The 24,327-nt window shown below is 40.7% G+C and overlaps 1 protein-coding gene across 4 annotated transcripts in view; it reads left to right on the top strand.

Annotated features, from left to right (window-relative positions):
• Positions 1-15,943, top strand: part of LOC140211620 (protein prune homolog 2-like) — a 329,851-nt gene extending 313,908 nt beyond the window's left edge. For 3 of the 4 annotated variants that reach the window (XM_072281550.1, XM_072281553.1, XM_072281552.1), the window contains 3 exons: positions 3,818-3,853; positions 4,906-4,944; positions 12,331-15,943. In XM_072281550.1, coding sequence (XP_072137651.1) covers positions 3,818-3,853; positions 4,906-4,944; positions 12,331-12,364 — 109 coding nt within the window. In that variant the 3' untranslated portion in view covers positions 12,365-15,943. The remainder of the gene's footprint in view (positions 1-3,817; positions 3,854-4,905; positions 4,945-12,330) is intronic. The other variant, XM_072281551.1, reaches the window with a different exon arrangement.
• Positions 15,944-24,327: the final 8,384 nt, after the last annotated feature.

Below are 24,327 nucleotides of genomic sequence, written 5' to 3'. Positions count from 1 at the left end.
TAATAATACTAAGGGCAAAAACATTATTTTTAACTTACTCATCGCCTTCTCCTGCTGGGTATTTTGTATCACCATTTGTCAAGTTAGTAGACAGAAATCTGTTAATTCCATTCACCACGATGGAAGAAGAATTTTTTTTGGTTCTGTGGCTTTATATTATTCAAAGTTTACTGTAACTTTCTTGCCAACAACTTTATTTCTCTGTAATCTGTAACTTGTCTTAACCATCAGCCAATTTCAAATAAGCCAATAGGAATTTAATACATAAGATCTTTGTAACCCATTAGCGACAACATTTTTGTGATAAGGCACATCTTTTATGGTATTTGCATTGGAATTCTTCCCTGTATCCAGATTATTACCATGCCATATATTAGAATGTAATCTTTTAGTGATGTAATTTTCCATTATTTGAAGAGTCTGCTGTTAATATTGGACACTTGAAGGCTCAATACATTAATTTAAAGGGAAAAATAAACTGAAATATTAGCTGAATAGATAAATTAATAATGAATTGAAAATAATCTGGCTTGCTTGCTTGAATTATTAATGGTTATTTTGTCCATACACTCAGTTTTCTTTCCAGGAATAAATTAATACCAAACTGCGGCTTTATTTTGTTGAAATACTCTGGAATATCTTGGGTCTTGTGAATTAAGCAAATTTGAATTCCACCAAAACTTGCATCCTTAATCAGCTGACAAATGCTAAACAGATTAATTGACTGACTGGATAGTAAATGATTAATTTACCTAAAGTACTGAAATAACTGCTGACTTAGTTTCCAAAATATTGTCTTGCTTCATGGAAGAAATAAAGATAGCTGGTTTTAATTGTAAATTGGTGATAAATTGAAAAGTATTGTGTTTTGCCCTCGATGCTTTTGGTTTTTCCATCCAATTAAGAGCCTGTTGAAGTTTGTTCTCCTGAATTGACTTGCAATCAATTGTTATCAGACTTTTTATCAACCCCATCTGCTTGATGAAATTAGCATGTGAGGATTGGTCTGAGTCCTCAAATATTATGTTACTATTACTGATTTGCTTCCAAAATACCTTTGAATCATAATTGTACTCCTAAGCACTGGAATATTAAGAAATAGGTTAGTAAGGTATCCTTTAAAATGCTGCTCTGACAGAAAAACATCCTTAAGTAACACTCTGTACTGCACTTATACCCTCATCAAATTTATTCCTTATAACCTTGTTTAAGGTTTTTCAGTAGTCTTTGGCAAGGTGCACTGGTCATCTGATTGAGAATTTTGAACAACATAAATTTCAAATTAGAAAACAAATAGAGAAGCCTTTCGTGGACTGTGATATAACAGTGGTCAAGGCCAGCAGTTTAAGGATGAAAAATTATTAAAAATGTTGTTTTTAATCAGGAGGCTTTATAAGTTCTGTAATTTTGATTGGGTACATGTTAATTTAGTTCCCTTGCATTGCTACACTGATGATACTCCTATTGCAATTAACATGCAGGTTTTGAAAAACATTGCACTTATGGTAAACTGCAATCAAAAAAGAGAGAAAATGCTAAAATGACAAGCATGACAAGGCTGTGAATTAGCCAAGCTTATCCTTTAATTAATTTTAATTAGCAGCAGTGTAGTGTTCAGTTTAGGATTAAGGTATGAATTATTTAGCTGTGGTAATGTGCTGGTAAAATAAAGGTTAATTGCCATGATTGATTAAATTTATCAATTTATTTCACCTAATTAGTTAGTAAATTCTTGTAATAAGCCATTAGCCAAGCCTTTTTATGGTTGGTTCAATACATCCCTGGACTTTGTGAACCAGGAAGCAACTCTCATTTAATAATTTAGTGGACAGAAATCCAATACCAAAAGAGCATTTGCATTAGCGTAACTATTGAAATTCTATCAGCCTTAACTTCATGGTTCCTGTGGAAAGTTAAATTATGCATTCAGTGTAGAGTTAAATTTCTTCATTTTAAATGCTGGAAAGTATACACTGAGTGGCCACTTTTTTAGGTACAGGATGGAATGGAACCCACTGTGGTCTTTTGCTGCTGTAGCCCACCCACTTCAAGGTTTGATGTGTTATGTATTCAGAGATGCTCTTCTGCACACCACTGTTGTTATGTGTGGTTATTTGAATTACTGTCATTTTACTGTCAGCTTGAACCAGTATGGCCATTCGCTTCTGACCACCTTCATTAGCAAGGTATTTTTGCCCACAGAATTGCCGCTCACTAGATGTTCTTTTGTTTATCGCACCATTCTCTGTAAACTGCAGAGACTGTTGTGCGTGTGTGTGGAAATCCCAGGAGGCAGAAGTTTCTGAGATAAGTTTCTGGCATCAACAATCATTCCATGGGATTAAGATCGTATTTCTTCGCTTTTCTAATATTTGGTCTGAACAACAACTGAATCTCTCAACTATTTCCTGCGGAGCATCAAGAAAGCTCACCTCTGTCCCAGGATACTGATGGACTTTTACCGCTGTACCATTCGAAGCATACTTACCAACTGCATCTCAGTGTGGTATGACAATTGTCTTGTATCAGACTGCAAAGCACTCCAGCGTGTGGTGGAAACTGCTCAGCGGATTATCGGCACCCAATTGCCCACTATTGAGAGCATCTACCATAAATGCTGCCTGAGCGGGGTGAAAAGCATTATCAAGGATGCATCTCACCCTAACCATGGACTTTTTACTCTCCTCCCATCCGATAGGCACTATAGGAGCCTCTGCTCCCGCACCAGCAGGCACAGGAAGAGCTTCTTCCCTGATGCTGTGACCCTGCTGAACCTCACTTCACAGCGCTAAGCAATATTGCATCCATATTGTACTGTCTCAGTACTTTTATATTTGTGTGCTGTAGCACTTACTTTTTATTCTCAGTTATTTTGTAAATAACACTATTCTTTGCATTTCTGGTTAGATGCTAACTGCATTTCATTGGCTTTGTACCTATACTCAGCACAATGACAAAGTTTAATCTAATCTCATGTCTGTGTGCTTTTATGCTGGCACATGATTGGCTGACTAGATATTTGCAGGAGTACAAGTGCACCTAATAAAGTGGTCACTGAGTGTACTGAAAGACCATCAATGCTAATCAGAAGGAAAACTATATTGTCATTTTGGGCATAACCCTTTCATCCAATGATACTTGTACTCATGCAGAATTTTTCAGAAGAAGCACTGCCATGTTAATCTTTAGAAAGATAAGTGGCTCATTTACTTGGGGTATTATCTTCAAGTAACCTTCCTTTTCCTGGAAAATGCATTCACCTGCTTATACAGCAGTTTATTTTTGCTTTTTGCTGCAGAGCATTACTCAAAATATAACAGTTTAAATTAAACATTGTGATTTTTGTATTATATAAAAGAAATAATATGAGTTTTCAGACTTTTTAGCAGGAATGGTTATACTTAAATGAATGACTTGACAATTTAATGAGTGGCTTTATTATATCCATGATATAAACCTTCTCCTCCAAACTTTTTTACTTAAAGCATTTTGTGGCTAGACTCTATGTATCACATATGAAAGTAGTTTGCTATGAAGTATATATTTGTTACTGAGTGTCTGGATTCTCACTTTAATATGTAAAGCCTAATACTCTTGTAGATCAGTGGCATAGAAGGTGTTGGGGTGGGAGCATTTTTTTGTGACGATAGTAATGCTTAAATGTTCTTATCTATGTCTAAAACCAAGACTTTTTATTGAATCATTAATATGTTGTTCTTCATTTCAACTGATGTCCTAAAGGTGATTTCTTCTGCCTGTGTATCTGTTTGTGTTTGTCCTTTTCCTAACTTTGGTTTAATGACTTATTTCCTAAAAGGTATGAAGAAGAAAAGTGTATAAAAAGAAGGATGAGGTAAATTATGGATTTCCAAGCAACGTCATATGCTGTAGCATTGCCCTCCTTTGCAGCAAATTAATCTTAAACTCAACAATAGCTAAAGCTGCTTGAATGTGCTGTTCTTCTGTGTTCCTTCTGTCCCCTTCTCTGAAGAAAGTAAATGCAATGGCGGAATATAACTTCATGAGCAGTGACAGACAACACTTTTAATGCAGTATATTATTCCAAGTCATTTCACAGGACTAAAGCAGGCAGAATTCTGATACTGAATGACACGTTGGGCAGCAGGGTAGGTGATCAGCATGTTCCCAGGATCAGGCAGCAATGGGACAGACAGCATAGTAGAAGAAAGATTATAAAGGGAGTGCACACGACAAGCATCAAACGTTTTTGTTAAAATATTTCAAATATCTGCATGGCTGCAGATCAGATAGATAGGGAAGTTAGACTGTAGTGAATCTGAGCATTCACATAAGTGAATGTGGCATAAATCTTATGTAAATATCCAGTAAAGAACATCACCAAAAAGAGTGGATCTAGGCACTTGCCCTTGATATTCAGGGCACTATGAACATCATGTTGCCTGTCACCAACATTGTGGAGATCAATATTTATCAGAAATAGGTAGAGGACTCAGAGGATGGGTCATTTCCTGACTCCCCTAAATAAGCCGGAGGTACTGACACCAAGCTTTTGGTTTCCTTTACATAAGGGATTTTCCTTCTCTAACCCAGAACACATATCTTTTGCTTTGCCAGGTTACTGAATGCTGAGTATTAACAATTTTTGACAAAGTGGCTGCACTTTCAGCTCTTTAATACGCATGTTATTTTTAGAAAAGATGTGTTGCAGTTGTATGCGGTTTTCTGTGTGCTTGTCACTAATGAACATTGACAAATACTGACAGACAGCAGATGAATGATATTGTAAACATTCTCAATGGAAAACAATAGTTATAGTGCTTAAAAGATTAAAATCCAAATTTTGGAGCAGCATGCTAAAAATAATATCTTTTACAGTTACATCACAATTTTTTAATTCTTATTTTTCATGTTTTTACTCTACAGATTAGATGAAGAACTAAAAGAAGCATCGGACACAACAAAGTAAGCCAGTGCACGTATCTCTCCAGATTTAAAAACATGTATACTTCCTTATTAATTATACTCGGTGTTGTGTTAAATATCACTTTCTCCCTAAAAACTGGAGAGAGGCTTTACCTACTGGTAATTAGCTGTTATCTGGTAATGAAGCTATTCTGCAATTCAAGTTCAAAGTCTTATGGTGGTATTTAGCTAACTAAATTTATCATGTCTTCTTATAGGTATGTATATTTTGAAAGACAGTTAATTCAGTATGATCAAAGCACAACATAGGCTATAAACTAGAGAAAAAATATTCAATTTAATAAATAAGCAGTATGTACAGAGAATATTAGATCACAGAGTATCAGTGTTAAAATAACTATAGCATGTGCCTTGCCAGAATTCCAAATAATTTCTCTCACATTCCACGCTCCTTCCACTGGTTCCCCTCCCCACTCCCTCCCTTTATTCCATAAACCACTGTTGTCTTGTAACAGATTCCTCCTCCTTCAGCACTTTGTCACTTTCATCTAACACCTTTCAACTTCTTACATTATTCCCCGATCACTCCCCTCACCTGGATCCACCTATCACCCACCAGCTTTTGCTTCACTTCTTTCCCCTCTTCCCGGTTCTAAAGAAGGTGTTGACCTGAAATGTCGACTGTCCGCTTCCCTCCATAGATGTTGTCTGACTTGCTGAGTTCCTTCGGTAATTTAATTGATTCCTTGACTTGAGCCAAATGAAAAAGAAAATCTGTATCATAATAATTAAAGAAAGCTGGCATTGTCAAGATGTACTATGCACTGCTCTTACGTTTAACCTTGGATCAAATTAGGTCAAATTTGAAGCTTATTGACGACTCGAATGTCATCATACCTGCTTGAGATTTTGAGTTCAGTTTGAAAGTGCAAAACCTCCTAGCATTAAGTGGAGATATCAGATTATTATAGAAAAAGAACCAGATGGTTTGTTTGGTGCATTTGAGAAGGCATAGTTCTCATTCAAAGTTGATGTGACTGACAGGTAACTTTTGTTCCACGTGAATATGGTTGAATATTAACCATTCCTACATAGCTTCAAAGTACGTTTACTATCGAAGTATGTATGTAGTATACAACCCTGAGATTCGTCTTCCTGCAGGTAGCCACAAAGCAAAGAAACACGATGGAACCTGTTCAAAGGAAACATAAAACGCCCAACATGGAAAAAAAGAAGAACAAACCGCGCAAGCGGCAAAAAGCAAGTGAATAACACAAAGAATATTAAACAGCAAGCCACAGGGTCCTTGAAACAGTCTAGAAGTGCTCAGTTTAGTTCAGTTCAGTCCAGTTTAGTGCTGTGGCCTCTGTAGACTGGAGGCTGCAGAGCTGGTCTGTGTCAAAGCACCCCGATCAAAATCACACAAAATAGCAACAAATAAAAGGTGCAAACAGAAACCAGAAACATATATGGCATGAACTGCAGAGACCTCGAAAAACGAATCCAATCTAGAAATCATGCCTATCAAACCTAGCCCAAGACCCCAAGACTCCTACACCTTACTCTGGCAGCAGCGAGCAAGAGGGAGTGTGAGACCGGTCAAACGCAGTCAGATGACACTGAACACCTGCTTGACTTCTGCTCTCATCCTTGCTGATTTCAATCTTACTCAATGCCTTAATCAGCGAGTAATGGAGCCAATCACGGATTGGGCCGCATACTCTGTTCCCAACCTCTCTTTCAACCACACCAAATTCCCTCAGAGACAGCAAAAGTGGTAGATCACGCAGTAGGCCTGTAAACTCATTATCAAAATGTAAACTACAGGCTCCTATTGCACAGATTAGTAGTAGATGTACATTTAAAAGAAGAAGGAGAACAAGTAATAGTTTCACAAACTGTCTGCAGAATGTTGCCGTTAGTCAAGTTGGATGCTGGCACCATGGGGTTAGCAAGAAAAAATAAAATGCATATGTTCTGAGAGTGTTTAATTCAAAATAAAAGTGTGTTCAAAGTTCAAAATAAATTTATGATCAAAGTACATATATATCACCATATACGACCCTGAGATTTGTTTCCTTGTGGGAATACACAGTAATTCCGAGAAGCATAATGTTCTCATGAAAGACTGTACCCAGCAGGACAGACAAACCCAATTTAAAATAAAGAAAGACCAACACCCAATACACAGCGAGAGAGGGAAAAGAAAAGCAACACAAACCATGCAAACAATCAAAGAAAGAAACAGCATTCTGAACCAAATTGAGTCCACAGACATTCATCCCAGAGCAGCCGCAGTAGGCCCAAGCCTTGGTCTCAAATTCATCATATAGTGGGGCAAGCCGCCGCAAAGCTCTCAGACATGAAGCGTGTAGCAGTGGGAGCGGACTCTCAGCCTCAGCGCCGCGAAGAGAGGAGTGAACATCGTGGCAGAACGAGCGAAATTAGCTCAACCCTTCCTCTGGTCTCAGCTTCCTGCTTTTCCAGTCTACCTGGGCTGGCGTTTAAATCGTCCAAGTGGCATTTGTCACGCCCTGCTGAGCCCCAGCGCAGGTCCTAGACTTCAGTGCCCAGCCCAAAGCCATTCTCAACCTCTCCAAATCAGCTCAGCGATTGGAGCAATCCAACCTCGCACCCAGTTTAAGTGGGTAGGCACCAAAACTTCTCTGCCTCGACTCCTCTTCGAACCGCTTGCTCCAACTCCACTTCTGTCTCCAAAACCGCCTCGAACACGTTGCGCCCTGACTTTGAACATGCCCGCACAGCTCATCCCTCACGTCAGCTTTGCCTGTGCTTGCCTCTTCATTGTTTGCGGTGGTTGTATACCGCAGTTTACCTCATAATAAGTGTGATTAATAATGTTTTTAGGCCTATTTCTTGCCTTCTGAACTACCAGTAAGCTGTCACACAATTTCAGTAGCGCGGTCTTAAGCCGGATATTTCCATATTGTGGGGAGGACTTTACCGATGAAGGGCTGGGCCGTATCCACTTCTTTCTGTAGGATCTTCTGTTCAGGGGTATTGGTGTTTCCATACCAGGTTGTGATGTAGCCAGACAATATACTCTCCACCACACGTCTGTACAAGTTTGTCAAAGTTTTAGATGTCATGCCAAATCTTCACAAACTTCTAAGGAAGTGGAGGCGCTGCCGTGTTTTCTTTGTAATTGCACTTGCGAGCTGAGCCCAGGACAGCTCCTCTGAAATTATAATACTGAGGCATTTGAAGTTACTAACCTTCTCCACCTCTAATCCCCTGCTGAGGACTGGCTCATGGACCACTGGTTTTCTTTTCCTGTAGTCAGTAATCAGCTCTTTGGTCTTGCTGACACCGAGTGAGAGGTTGTTGTTGTGGCATCACTCAGCCAGATTGTCAATCTCCTCCATATATGCTGATTTGTCACCACCTTTGATTCGGCCAGTGACAGTGTTGTCATCAGCAAACTTAAGGTTGGCATTGGAATTGTGCTTAGCCTCACAGGCATGAGTTTAAAGCGAATAGAGGAGGTGGCTAAGCACATAGTTTGTGGTGCATCTGTGCCTAGAGGAGATGTTGATGCAAGTCCAAACTGGTGTTTGCAAAAGAGGAAATCAAGGATCCTATTGAACAAAGGCCAAGGTCTTGAAGGTTATTGATTAGTTTTTCTGGGGTGATGGTATTGAATGCCGAATTGTAATTGATAAAGAGAATCTTGATGCGTGCACCTTTTTTGTTCAGGTGTTCCAGGGTTGAGTGAAGAGCCAATAAAATAGTATCTACATGTGGACCTGTTGTGCTGGTACACAAATTGGAGTGCATCTATTTTGCTTCTCAGGCAGGAGTTGATATATTTCATCACCAGCTTCTCCAAGTACTTCATCACAGTGGATGTAAGTGCCACTGGATGATAGTCATTGAGGCAAGTTACCACATTATTCTTAGGCACTGATATAATTGAAGCCTGCTTGAAGCAGATGGGTACCGCAGACTGCCCAAAGCAAGAGATTAAAGATATCGTTGAATGCTCCAGTCAGTTGATCAGCGCAGATCTTTAGTACTTGGCCATGTACCGCATCCGGGCTGAATGATTTCCTCCTGAACGATGCTCCCATGTTGGCCTCAGTGTCTGAAATCACAGGATCATCAAGGGCTATGGGAGTTTGTGAAGTTTCCTCCTTGTTTTGATAGTCAAAGCTAGCATAGAAGGCATTGAGCCCACCTGGGAGCAAAGCCTTATCATCACCTATGTTGCTTGGTTTCACTTTGTAAGAGGTCATAACAGTCAAGCCCTGCCGCAGCTTTCGAGCATTCTTCAGTGATTCAAGTTTGGTCTCAAATTGCCACTTTGCATGCGAGAATGGTTTACTGGAGATCATACCCGGACCTCTTGTGACTTTTTCAGTCAGCAAACCTGAAGGCCTCTGCTCTGGTCTTCAGTAGATTGAGATCTCATGGTTCATCCAGACCTTCTGGTTGGGGAAGACTTCGGATGATTTTGTGGGGATACACTCGTCTACGACTGTTTGTATAAACTCCTTGACAATAGTGGTGTATTCATTCAGATCCTTTGAGTCCTTGATCATGGCCCAGTCCACCAACTCAAAGCAATCCCATAACCGCTCCTCTGCCTATATGCCAGTAGGAAAAGAACAGACAAGTGATCTGACTTCTCAAAATGTGGTCTAGGCTTGGAACATGTATCATATAAAAAAATCTAAAAAGAATGCATGTGTGAAGGTGTACAGATATTACTTAATATATCTGCAAAACAGGTTGAATAGCTTCCAAAAAAGCTTTCAAAGAGATTTAAGATGATCCTATTTGCATCAACAACTAACACTGTTCGAGAATTGTGCTGGGGCAGCCCACAAGTCTCATGACACTTCTGGTGACAAAGTAGCATGCTGACAACTCACTAACCGTAACCCTAACTTGTTATTGTCATGGTATCAAGATGTTGCCCTGGCAAAGTTTCATGTTCAAGTTTAATTGTCACTCAACCATACAGGAAACCCCATGAATACAGCCGACAGAAACAGCGCAGCCAAGGTGCAAAACACAGTACCAACAGTCACACACACAGCAATGCACATATAAGGTAGCAAACACATATCAGTAAAATGGAGTCAAATAAAAAAATATAGTCCAAGTTCCTGAGTCTGTAAATGTTGCAGCAGTCTGCATTCGAATACAATACAGCTTATCCCTGCCAAGTGAAAATGGGGTGGGGAGTGGGGGATGCAGCACTGGCACCAGCTTGGACGCCACAAAGGCCACACTGCCTTTAGTGGAGAGCACTGACTCTGACACCTCTCTCCCGGGTGGCTATATACAGGCGACCCTGCAGCTTGAGGCCCAGTCCACGTGACGATTGAGGCCAAGCAGCTCCCCTGCCATCTACCACAGCCGTCAGCTAATAAACCAGTGAATCGGACTTGCAGCATTCCACATCCAACAGGGTCTGATGATCACAAGTAAAGCAACCAAGATGATCACTCGCTGTTAGCCTGCCCACCGCCTTTGCACACTGACTCCATCACGCCTCTCTGACGCAAGCAGCGTTATGATCTGCACTAAGTCCAGCTCCTTCAGTTTCTCCAGCAATGAGCAACTCACTGCTGGGGTAGACCTGCAGTTCTTTAAGTTCTTTGTGTCCAGTAGGGTCTTGCAATCATAAAAAATACATTTAAAAATAGAGAACACCATTGGTTGACCATATAGAAGCCTTTGCGATCAAATGCGCTGCCATCTTACTGGAATCCAGTAAGATGGGGCACAAGTGCAATTTGTTTAGTATCATTAACCTTCTGATAGTATTTGGAGTTAGAGAAATTCAAATCTGTCCCCGTGTATGATAATTCTACATTTCTGTCTCATTACTGGGACATGGTGGAATAGAGAGCAATCTGGCCTGGAGTTTACCCAGTCAATTCCATCTGATCCTATTAACTAGTGATTTGACATCCCTGGATGAATAATTAGCGGGGAAGTTTACTAATGGTGCAGGTTAGTATTTTGTAAAATTGTGGAAAATTTTTCCTGGAATTTTTGTGTGTGTCTAGGCACTCAATACTCTAGGTCTCCTGCTATTAACCTTTATTAAAATGGTGAATTGGACATACCCTACGATGGAAAAAGGAAAACTGCCTCCTAATTTGAGTTCTTAGCAGCTGCTTTTAGAACTATTTAAGCATGCTGATCACTTTCTGTACATGAAATTCCTGTGCAAGGAATGCTTAATAATGTAAAGAACCAAAACGAATTTAGATGAATATAATACTTCATTTCTGCTCTGAAGGAAGTGGGTAATCTGACAAGCAACATACGTGCAATTGCTTTATTCAGTTACGGCTCAATTCCCCTTGTTAGAATCATATTATATGCTCTGTTTCAGAATTGTTCATTTTGGCTAATTTAACTGTAGTGCCTCAGACATGTTGATATACTAAACTTTCCTTCTTGTTCCCTTTGTTTTTATTGGTACATTTATTTTTGTCACAATAAAACCAGCAGGGTGTCGATTGAATCAGAAGCATCTTCGGATGAACAAGTGTAAGGATAGTTTAATGATTGGAATGAATCAACTCCAGTGTCTTGTGTTCAGTTGCATGGCTGTACAGATCTATTTATTGCTTGATATATTCTTTGTTGTGTTGATGCATTGTGCTTTGTGGATTTATTAGTTTAAGTCCCTTGGATGATACTGAAACATAATACCCTATTCCAATTTATTTTCAATCCAGGTAGAGCCTTTTTTTCTAGCTTAATGTTGAAGAGCATTGTCAAAAATATATGCTCTGCAAAACAACTTATAATACTTCTGCAACACACATGAAAAGTGCTGGTGAACGCAACAGGCCAGGCACAGGTACAGTCTACCTCTTCCTATAGATGCTGCCTGGCCTGCTGCGTTCACCAGCATTTTTTGTGTGTTCCTTTGTATTTCCAGCATCTGCAGATTTCCTCGTGTTTGCGGTCATAATAGTTCTGGCCCATTATATCAATATTTTTACCATTTTTATGTGAATTCCTCAATCAATAAAAATCTGCATTTTGTTTGTGAATTGCTATCAACGTGGTGCAACATTCAGTTTAACTAATTTGATAAATAATAATAAAGTCACCTTAACTTTAAGTATTACACTATAAAAAAAGTTTTGAGATTACCTGTCTTTTGCTATATTGCCATGCCTATAACTTGAAATCAGCAACATTAACAATTGATTGAGCTTTTTACTTCTCCTGATGAGGCAGGTGGATTTAACATTTAAAAAATATGCCTTCACAATCAATTGCCATATTTAACCTCGGCTAGTGCAGTAATTATTGAAGTTACTATGTCTTTGCCCCAAAAGTCTAATTTTGGAGAAGGTGTATGTATTTCTATTCTAGTACTTCCTTACTGCAAGTTTGCCATAACTTGTTTCTGTGTTTGTTTTTACCTAGAGCTGAAACAACAGTTGATAAACATCCGGAGTAACCAGCTGAACATGGAATCACAAACACCACATCCATATATTTTTCTTTCTAACTAACAACAGCAACTCCTTCATCACATCCTGATTTACCTTTTTACACATTGCTTACTCATATTTATGAAGTGTTATCCGTGAGACATAAGTTGAGACTAAGAGTTGTGCCTGTGAATAAAATGTCATAAAGAATATTGTGATGAGTGGCAATAATCTGCATCGACTTAAATGTTTATTTCAAAGTAATTGTACATTTAAAAAGAACACCTTAGCATTGCCATATTAAAAAGAAACTTACAATGCCAAACTAAGGAGTAGTGCCTCTTTTCATCTGACTGCCCCACTCCACCACCCTGCCTAACAACTCCCACATCACTGGCTTTCCCAGTGAGCATCATTTGCCATTTCATACTTTTGCATGAGATCACAGGCTAGAGGATGCCTGTGTTATAGTTAGAGATATTTCACTCTTGAAGGGTATAATTGAAGAGCTGTTTATTTTAGAACTATAAAACATTTACATGAAATCTTTGAAAGCCAATATAGACATTTGCTTGACAATCTCCTGAAATTAGACCATATAAGATGCATTTTAGGAATTTTGTCATGCTATCTTGTATATATCTTTAGAATTGTTTGTGTAATAGTTAATGGGGGTGATTTATTTTCATCTGAATACTTTGAAGCATATTGGAAACTTATTCCTATCAAAATACTTTACAGCATAGTTATTTGCAAGACATAAAAAAAAATAAGTTTCATGGCCACTTTCAGCTACCTACTTTATCTGAGAGATTGGAGTCATCGGTATCTCAGCATTATCATACTATATCCTATTCACTTGTGTCTTCTGGCCCTTGTTATTCTGTATCTCTACAAAGACAACTGGTGAACTGGAATTTAATCAAAGGGACAGTTAGAAAGGCAACTCGTGTTTACACAACCTTAAAACTAGCAAATCCATGAAATTATATTCATTTGAACTAGCAATTTTTCAAATCACTGGCAATCTTCATTTTGGATTAAGTACATTCTTCTGAATGTACTGTAATTAAAATAGCTAATCCTAAACATAACTCATTCAATGCATGACAATTTGATGATTTTGTTCCTACTAATTTAATGTAGACCAAAAAACAAAAAGTATTTTCTTTTTGATTTTTTTTTTGTTGCCATCTTACTGTTCAAATTCATCACCTTGCTTTCATTGCTTGGTCAGATCCTGTTACTCTAGCTTAATGCACTGTTGAAGAATGCTCTCCACTTGGACAACTGCGGTTAAAGCAAGAGTCATATGCTTATTCGAGCAAACTAGGCTTGGCAGTAAGTGTTCACGGTATCGGTGATGCTCACATCTTGGAGTGTAAGCATCCCTTTTCGGACCTGTTATCCTTGAGATTTCTGCAAGTAAAAATCAAACTGTTATTTCAAAGAATGTTTCTAGTTAGTTGAGGACACAAAATACAGTATATTTGAGATTGCCAAACCTAACAAATTTAATTTTTGTGGTAATGTTGAGATATCCAAATTGAACACCATTTCTTTACTGATGATTTTCAGCTTCACAAATCCCTACAAATACAGTAGTTTTGGGTGTTTATCATTGCTAGCTTATAACCTTTTTGTCCCAATGTATTGCTAGATCTATTGGGCTGCTTTTAATCAAGTTTACTAAGGGAAAAAATTAATTGCACAATAACCAATAGCAAAGCAAATAATGGTATAATTAACTAATCACTGTTAGGTAGGCACAAATTTAGGAATTCTTCAATGGTTGAGTTTATTGCTTGTGGGAAAGCTTTCAACGGGAATGTGAAATGATTAATACAGTAGGGTTAGGTGTAGTTGATTTAAAGAGCAAAATGTGCTACTTTTTCATCATAATTGTACCTTCTATAAAATAGGTTACAACCGATAGCATGCTTTGTAAACCAGGACAGCATTTACTGTCATACACACTTGGTGAGTGGTATTTGGAAAGGTTCTTTCATGTCAAATATGGTATTTTTTACAGCTTTTGCTTTATTTATTCCATAAGTAAAAGTGATACCTGTATAATGACATTAAACAATTAAAATACAATCTCTCTCAGTAAATTAGAACCATTTCTTCCCTTGAGAGAAGTAGATTGCAGTTAATATTGTTACCAATGTGGAGCAAAATCATGTCCTGAAAATATTAGAGACTACAGAGCAGATTACTTTTTTTTTAATCTGTTACTCGGATGTCACCTCTGAAAACTCATACAATGGCATTTTACTAATCATTTTGTATGACCCACCATTGTCTTTCCATTTCCACGACAGTATGATTCGGGTGGACAATTCACCTGCACATTGATTCATTTGATTTAAGATTTTCTTAGCAAATAAAACACTCTCCCTTAAGATTTATGTGATTCTCTTCTACCAGTCAAAATATTCTAAAAGTTCTTGTGTTAGAGAGCCATTGTACTCTAGGAAGGATTACAATTAAATATGTGTTTGGTTTAACTGTTTTCAATTTGAAATATTTTAATTTAATCAACTTCCATGACTATTTCATTTGCCAATTGTATGGCTAGAGCCTCTCTTCTCAAATGCATTTACTGTATTTCAAAACCTCACCCTCACTATTGTATCTACAGACCTCCAGGGTTGTTTTTTTAAATCAGATCTCTGAGATATTCTTGTAATTAAACTTCATGGGCAAGCTTCCTGCACCTTTCACTTTACAAGCAATCTGTTTGATTGGTAAAAATCCACAAAACAATTCTTGGTTACTTACAGAATTTGCTTCTAATGGAATCCAATATATGTTTTGAAAAGTAAAATGGAGTTCCGGTTTTCTCTAGCTAAATTCTTACATGTTTAAGACCATTAGATTATTGCAAAACAAAGCAGAATTTTTAAAATTCTATCATAATAGTAATATTCAATCTGACCTTAGATTTTGTTATAAAATCTGCTGAAGTTTGCAACAACAGTCAACTTGGATATTACCTATAATGTGTCCCATTGTATTTTATGTTTCAAATTGTCTAAGTGAGTTACACTGTCATTCTGTACAAATGACTTGGCAATTTTAATCAATAAACTCTATCTATCGTGTTTGCAAAAATGACGAAGCTGTTTCAGAATGGAAAATAATTCCTATATGACAAGTGACTTAACATTCTCATTCTTTTTGTGCCATGTTTGTGGCACAGAATTCAGAATGGTGCAGGTTAGTAATGATCAATATAAGCATGATTCTGTCTTAAGCTAGATATCTTTGTTATGTGACATAGAGATGTCTCAATCTAAAAATGCTGTTTTTCCGTTGTTGGAAACATGTTGAACTTTAAAGATGCCCATCAGATAAGAGAATATGTCCAAACTTGGCGGTGGCTACAGTTTCATTGGATGAAATAACAACACGTTATTTGTAGCTATATTTCCTACATTGTCCTACAGCCACTGTCAACCAAGGACGTCTGTTATAGTTGTACTTAAGCACTCGTACTTTGAAAAATCAATGGCAAGGTGATCCTTTATGTAAAGAAATTGTGAAACTACATGTCCTTAAAAAGAATGATAATTTGCACTATTAAATGTTGTGCTCGCCTATGTGTGACATTGTTTTCTTTCTGTGACTTTACATAATAGGCAATTAAAGAAATGTGCATGCTTTAAGGTAAGGGGTGGGAAGTTCAAGGGGGATATTAGAGGAAGGTTTCTCACTCAGAGAGTGGTTGGTGTATGGAATGCACTGCCTGAGTCGGTGGTGGAGGCAGATACACTAGTGAAGTTTAAGAGACTACTAGACAGGTATATGGAGGAATTTAAGGTGGGGGCTTATATGGGAGGCAGGGTTTGAGGGTCGGCACAACATTGTGGGCCGAAGGGCCTGTACTGTGCTGTACTATTCTATGTTCTATGAAAAGGAATGCACATAACATAACTCCAATGGGTGGTATGAGAGCCATTATTAATTTCAATAAATGTCAATGACTTGGGTTTATCTTTGTGGTTGATTTGAAGTTACAAAATGTGGGAAGCAGTTTTGATAGCTGTGGCGCACACAGTGACGGGAGAAAGAGCAGATGAAATGTAATACAAAGACGAAGTTATGTAGTTCAGATTCATATTCAGGTTTATTCGTCACATATACATCAACACATTTGTACAATGTTTACATTAATAACGAATACACCTAAGAACATGCTGGAGGGCAGTCTGCATGTGTCAACACACATTCTGGCATCAACATAGCATAACTACAGTGCTTTGAGGGAAAAAAACATAAGGGAAAGAGACATACGTTAATTTTCGATGGGCTGCAGGAAGAAATACCTTACAGTTAGCATACACAGCTTCTCCGAGGACAAGTTGATAAAGCTATTTAAGAAGCTGATGTCATTAAAATATTTATTAGAGGTACAGGTTGCCGAGTTTTACTATGCAACAGATCTTTAAGTGGTTTGTATGCTGATATGATTATAGTTTGTTATCTGATGCACTGGTACACAAATTTGTACAGTAATTTGCACTATGAGACTTCTGGTGCTCTATTGAAGACCATTTCAGAGTACACAAAATTACGTCCAAGGGCCTTCAAAAGTGAAATATTGAGGGTGCAGAATTTGTATCTCCTGTTAGAATAAAAGGCAAGCCTAGCAGGTTTAGAGAATCTTGTTTTTGAGGGATGTTGAAGTGCTGGTTAATAAGAAGGAGGTGCATGCCAGACTGAGGCAGCAATGAACAAATGAGTAAAGTATAAGAAATGTAACAGAACACTTAGATCACTTTGTAGGGAAATCAGGAGGGCTAAAAGAAGGCAGGAAGTAGCTCTGGCAAGGATGTCTACAGATATATTAAAAACAAAAGGATAACAAGGGACAAAATTGGTCCACTTGAAGATCAGTGTGGTCATTTATGCATGGAGCTGAAAAAGATGAGAGAGATCTTAAATGGATTCTTGGCACTTGTATTTATTTGGAAGATGGAAATAGAGTCTGTAGAACTATGGCAAAATGGTAGTGAGGTGGTGAACTATATACGGATTATGGGAGAGAAGGTATTGCTGTCCTGAGGCAAGTATGCAGGCCTCACAAGGTGTCCCCTCACATCTTGTGGGAGACCAATCCCGAAATTACAGGGCTCCTGGTGGAGGTATTTAAAATATCCTTAGCCATGGGTGAAGTGCCAGAACTGTGGAGGATCACTAATGTTGTTTGACTGTTCAAAGGCTCTAAGATTAAGTTCAAGTTCATTGACATCTGACTGTACATGTACAACCAAATGAAGCAACATTCCTCCAGACCATGGTGCACCCACAAAACGTATAACACACAGTGCATAAACCAAAATATTACCATAAATAAGATAATGAAATATAATTCACAATGTATGCAGCACAGGTAAACAGAAAATGGTACAGTATATAAAGTAAGTAGCACACTGACCTTGTGACCAGACCTCGGTGGTGGCAGGGTATTGATTAGTCTCACCGCCTGAAGGAAGAAGCTGTTACACAGTCTGGCAGTCCTAGTTCTGGTGCTCCTCTATCTTCTTCCTGATGGCAGTGGATCAAAGAGATTGTGGGATAGGTGGTGGGAATCCTCACCAGTGCTTTGGGCTGTTGGCCTGCAATGCTCCCAGTAAATGTCACAAACAGGGGAGAGGGACACCCCAGTGATCCTCTTGGCTCTTTTAATTATCCTTTGTAGGGTCTTGCATTCTGATGCCTTGTGGCCTCTGTACCACACAATAATGCAACCAGAGAGGACACTCTCAATTGTGCCCCTGTAGAAAGTTGTTACAGTAGGGGAGGGGAGCCCTGCACACCTCAGTCTCCTCAGAAAGTGTAGACGCTGCTGTGCCTTCTTGGCTAGTGAAGTTTTGTGGGTCCAGGTTAGATCATCTGTTATGTGCACACCAAGAAATTTTATGCTCTTCACTCATTCCATAGCAGAGCCATTGATATGCAATGGAGAGTGGTCAATCTGTGCCTTCCTGAAGTCCACAATAATTCCTGTTGTCTTGTCCACATTGAGACTCAGGTTATTGTTCTTGCACCTCCTCTCTGTGTGCTAACTCATTATTGTTGCTGATGAAGCCAACCCCTGTAGTATTATCAGCAAATTCGATGATGCATTTTGAACTGAATCTGGCCATGCAGTTGTGAGTCAGTGACATGAACAGCTGCAGGCTGAGCACACAGGCCTGGAAGGTACCACTGTTTAGCGTGATGGAGCTGGAGACATTGCTGCCAACTCAGACTGATTGGGGTCTTTTCATCAAGGAGTCCAAGATCCTGTTACAGAGGGGGTTGCTGAGTCCCAATGAGGAAGTTTACCAACCAGCTTCTAAGGGTTGATGATGTTAATTGTCAAGATGGAGTTGATGGACAGCATCCTGGCATATGAGGCATAATTTTCTAGTTGGGACAGGTCAGAGTGTGGGGCTGAAGTTATAGCAGCATGAATGCACTGGTTTGAACAGTGGGTGAACTAGAAAGGGTCCAATGTAGCTGGAAGAATGCAATTTATATGACCCATTACCAGCTGCACAAAGCACTTCATGCTTATTGAAGTCAATGCCACTGGGTTGTAATCGTTTAGGCCAATTACCATTGCTCTCTTGAACACCAGAATGATGGTGGCTGCCTTGAAGCCTGCAGGGACAGTGGACTGTTTCAAAGAAATATTAAAGATATCCTTTAAGACCTCTGTCAGCTGATCTGCCTGGTCCCTCAGCCCTAGTTTAGGTACGTTGTCTGGTACCGCTGCTTTGCTTGAGGCTACCCTGACTAGGATCCTCCTCCACTCAGCTGCAACCAGGGAGGGTGCTTGTTCCAGGGGCAGAGGGGACTTTCCTCCATGTCACATCATTTAAAGTTGGAAAATTATAGGCTGGTGAGCTTAATGTCACTAGTGAGTCAATTATTGTAAGATATTCTAAGAGGTTGGACATAGAAGTATTTGGATAAATGGGGCCTAATTAAGTATAGTCAACATGGCTTTGTGGACGGTGGGTCGCATCTAACCAATTCTTTAGAGTTTCACAAGGAAGTTACCAGCAAAGTTGACGTGGAAAGGCCAGAGATATTGCTTGCATGGACTTAAACAAAGCCTTTGACAAAGTGGGAGAAGCCAGAGAGTGGTAGTAGATGATTGCTTCTTGGACTAGAGACCTGTGACTATTGGTGTGCTGCAGGGATTGGTGCTGGATCATTCTTGTTTATCATCTATTTCAATGATCTGGATAATAATATGGTAAACTGGATTAGAACAAGCACCCTCTCTAGCCACAAATGGGGGCATAGTGGTCAGTGAAGAAGTCTATCAAAGCTTACAGTGGGACTTAGACCAGCTTGAAAATTGGCAGATGGAATTTAATGCTGACAAATGTGAGGTGTTACACTTTGGGAGGACAAACCAGGTAGGACTTGCACAGTGAGTGGTAGAGCACTGAGGAATGCAGTAGAACAAAATGATCTGGGAGTACGGATCCATAATTCCTTGAAAGTGTCACCACAGGTTGATAAGCCCATAAAGAGAGCTTTCGGCACATTGGCTTCATAAATCAGAGTCTTGAGTTGAAATGTTATGTTGAAGTTTTTTAAGACTTCGTTGAGACCAAATTTGAAATATTGCACGCTGGTCACCCACTATAGGAATAGGTATTGATTGAAGGAGTACTGAGAAAGTTTACGTGGATGTTGCTGGGACTTGAGGATCTGAGTTATAGGGAAAGGTTGAATAGGTTAGGTTGGCGCATAGGAGAATGAGGGCAGATTTGATAGATATACAGCATACAAAATTATGAGGGTAAATGAGGATAGGGTAAATGTAAGTAGGCTTTTTTCCCCTGAGGTTGAGTGAGACTGGAATTAGAGGCCATAGGTTAAGGGTGAAAGGTGAAATATTTCAAGGTAACCTGGGGGGAGCTCTTCAGTCAAAAGGGGGTGCGAGTATGGAAGTGGTGGGTGCAGGTTCAACTGCATATTTTCAGAGAAATTTAGATAAATAAATGGATGGAAGGGGTATGGATAGCTATGGTTTAAATGCAGGTCAATGGGACTGGGCAGAATAACAGCTCAGTATGGACAACATGGATCAAGGGGCCTACTTCTGTGCTATAATGCTCTGTACTTTATGATTAAGTGTCTGTGGTAGATCATTCTACAGAAATTAGAATACAAAAGGCAAACTGCTGGATGTAACTCAAACCAGTTAAAAATCAACTTTGTGGACAAGGAGATTGTTGACATTTTAGGTTGAGACCCTGCATCGGCGAGAGAAAGGAAACTGATTTTTCACCAGTTCGCCATCTGCCTTGTTAGCTCAAAATAGTCAGTGATATTTACTTAAAAGTAGGAGGCGTTTTATTCCTGGAGCAAAAATGTCAATAATATAAGTCGTAAAGTTTGGTGTTTTATAGCCCCAGTACGGTGCAGATATAATAAGTGAATATAAGTTGCAATAAAGAATGAATTAATAATAAATAAATAATGCCAAAGAGGAATAGTGGTGTAGTGTTCATGGATCTCCTCTGCCTGCTCATGTGTCTGTCTAAATATTATGATTATATCTGTTTCTACCATCACTTTAAAAATGTCTGAAACTCTCTGCATAATGAAAACTTCCCTCACCCTTCTCCTTTAAACTTTTTCCTTCTCATATTGCACTTGGAGCTTTGGCATTTCCACTCTGGGAAAATGACTCTATCTACTTTCTCTATTCGTCTCACAATTTTATGTACAGTTTTTCAGGTCTCCCCTCAGTCTTTGATGCCCCAGAGAAAACAATTCAAGTTTGCCCACTCCTCTCATGCCAAATGCACTTCAATCCAATCAACTGCCTGGTGTATTTCTTCACTCACAACACGCTGGAGGAACTCAGCAGGTCGGGCAGCATCCATGGAAAAGATCGGTCGACTTTCGGGCCGGAACGCTTCGTCAGGACTGTAGAGGGAAGGGGCAGAGGCCCTATAAAGAAGGTGGGGGGAGAGTGGGAAGGAGAAGGCTGGTAGGTTCCAGGTGAAAAATCAGTAAGGGGAAAGATAAAGGGGTGGAGGAGGGGAGGCAGGGAGGTGATAGGCAGGAAAGGTGAATAAAGAATAGTGGAAAACAATGGGTAGTAGAAGGAGGCGGAACCATGAGGGAGGTGATAGGCAGCTGGGGGAGGGGGCAAAGTGACATAGGGATAGGGGAAGGTTGGAGAATTCTATGTTCATACCAAGGGGCTGGAGACTACCTAGACGGTATATGAGGTGTTGCTCCTCCAACCTGAGTTTAGCCTCATCATGGCAGTACAGGAGGCCATGTATGGACATATCTGAATGGGAGTGGGAAGCAGAGTTGAAGTGGGTGGCTACTGGGAGATCCTGTCTGTTGTGGCAGTCGGAGCGGAGGTGCTCGACGAAGCGGTCCCCCAGTATGCGTTGGGTTTCACCGATGTAGAGGAGGCCGCACCGGGAGCACCGGATGCAATAGATGACCCCAACAGACTCACAAGTGAAGTGTTGCCTCACTTGGAAGGACTGTTTGGGGCCCTGAATGGTGGCAAGAGAGGAAGTGTAGGGACAGGAGTAGCACTTGCGCTTACAGGGATAAGTGCCTGGTGGGAGATCTGTGGGGAGGGACGTGTGGACCAGGGAGTCGCGGAGGGACCGATCTCTGCGGAAAGCGGAGAGGGGTGGAGAGGGAAAGATGTGCTTAGTGGTGGGGTCCTGTTGAAGGTGGCAGAAGTTGCGGAGGATAATGTGCTGTATCCAGAGACTGGTGGGGTGGTAGGTGAGGACAAGGGGAACTCTGTCCCTGTTGTGGTGGCGGGAGGATGGGGTGAGAGCCGAAGTGCGGGAAATGGAGGAGATGTAGGTGAGGGCATCATTGATCACCGTAGAAGGGAAACCATGATCCTTAAAGAAAGAGGACATTTGAGATGTCCTGGAACGGAAAACCTCATCCTCGGAGCAGATGCGGTGGAGACAGAGGAACTGGGAATAGGGAATGGCATTTTTGCATGTGATGGGGTGGGAAGAGGTGTAGTTGAGGTAGTTATGAGAGTCAGTGGGCTTGTAGAAGATGTCAGTGGACAGTCTGCCTCCAGAGATGGAGACCGAGACATCGAGAAAGGGGAGAGAAGTGTCCGAGATAGACCAAGTGAATTTGAGGGATGGGTGGAAGTTTGAAGTAAAGTCAATGAAATTGACGAGCTCAGCATGGGTGCAGGAAGCAGCACCAATGTAGTCATCAATGTACCGAAGGAAAAGTTGGGGAGCAGTACCAGAATAGGTTTGGAGCACAGACAGTTCCACATAACCAACGAAGAGACAGATATAGCTAGGGCCCATGCGAGTTCCCACAGCTACACCCTTAGTCTGAAGAAAGTGGGAAGAGCCAAAAGAGAAGTTATTGAGGATGAGAACCAGTTCCGCCAACCGGAGGAGGGTAGTGGTGATGGGGAACTGGTGAGGTCTATTATCCAGGAAGTAGCGGAGGGCTTTGAGGCCTTCTTGATAGGGAATGGAGGTGTATAGGGATTGGGCATCCATAGTGAAAATGAAGCGGTTGGGACCGGGGAAGTGGAAGTTATTGAAGAACTGGAGGGCATGGGATGTATCCCAGATGTAGGTGGGGAGGGACTGAACTATGGGTGACAAAATGGAGTTCAGGTAGGCAGATACAAGTTCGGTGGGACAGAAGCAGGCAGAAACTATGCGTCTACCGGGACAGTCAGGCTTGTGGATCTTGGGGAGGAGGTGAAACTGAGCAGTATGGGGTGTGGGAATAATGTTTAGCGGTTGAGGATGGAAGGTCTCCGAAGTTGATAAGGGTGGTGCTGGTACGGGAGACAATGGTTTGATGTTTTTTGGTGGGGTCCTGTTGCAGGGGTAAGTAAGAAGTGGTGTCGTAGAGCTGCCGTTTGGCAGTGAGGTAGAGGTCCGTCTGCCAGACTACTACGGCACCACCTTTGTCAGCGGGTTTGATGGTGAGGTTGGGATTAGTGTGGAGAGAGTGGAGGGCAGTGTGTTCAGAGGGAGTGAGGTTGGCCCTCTCGTACCCCGTACTGCTCGGTTTCATCTCCTCCCCAAGATCTACAAGCCTGACTGTCCTGGTAGACCCATAGTTTCTGCCTGCTCCTGTCCCACCGAACTTGTATCTGCCTACCTGGACTCCATTTTGTCACCCATAGTTCAGTCTCTCCCCACCTACATCCGGGATACATCCCATGCCCTCCACCTCTTCAATAACTTCCAGTTCCCTGGTCCCAACCGCTTCATTTTCACTATGGATGTCCAATCCCCATACACCTCCATTCCCCATCAAGAAGGCCTCAAATCCCTCCGCTACTTCCTGGATAATAGACCTCACCAGTTCCCCACCACCACTACCCTCCTCCGGTTGGCGGAACTGGTTCTCACACTCAATACCTTCTCTCTTGGCTCTTCCCACTTCCTTCAGACTAAGGGTGTAGCTATGGGAACTCACATGGGCCCTAATTATGCCTGCCTCTTCGTTGTTTATGTGGAACAGTCTGTGCTCCAAACCTATTCTGGTACTGCTCCCCAACTTTTCCTTCGGTATATTGATGACTACATTGGTGCTGCTTCCTGCACCCATGCTGAGCTCGTCAATTTCATCGACTTTACTTCTAACTTCCACCCAGCCCTCAAGTTCACTTGGTCTATCTTGAACACTTCTCTCCCCTTTCTTGATCTCTCGGTCCGCATCTCTGGAGACAGACTGTCCACTGACACCTTCTACAAGCCCACTGACTCTCATAACTACCTCAACTATACCTCTTCCCACCCTGCCACATGCAAAGATGCCATTCCCTATTCCCAGTTCCTCCGTCTCCGCCGCATCTGCTCCGAGGATGAGGTTTTTCGTTCCAGGACATCTCAAATGTCCTCTTTCTTTAAGGATTGTGGTTTCCCCTCTGCTGTCATCAATGATGCCCTCACCCACATCTCCTCCATTTCCCGCACTTCAGCTCTCACCC

This window comes from Mobula birostris, chromosome 17 (genome assembly GCF_030028105.1).
Source record: "Mobula birostris isolate sMobBir1 chromosome 17, sMobBir1.hap1, whole genome shotgun sequence".
Lineage (NCBI taxonomy): Eukaryota > Metazoa > Chordata > Chondrichthyes > Myliobatiformes > Myliobatidae > Mobula > Mobula birostris.
Note: the sequence above shows the minus strand (reverse complement) of the source record. Positions and strands in the feature narration are given on the sequence as shown.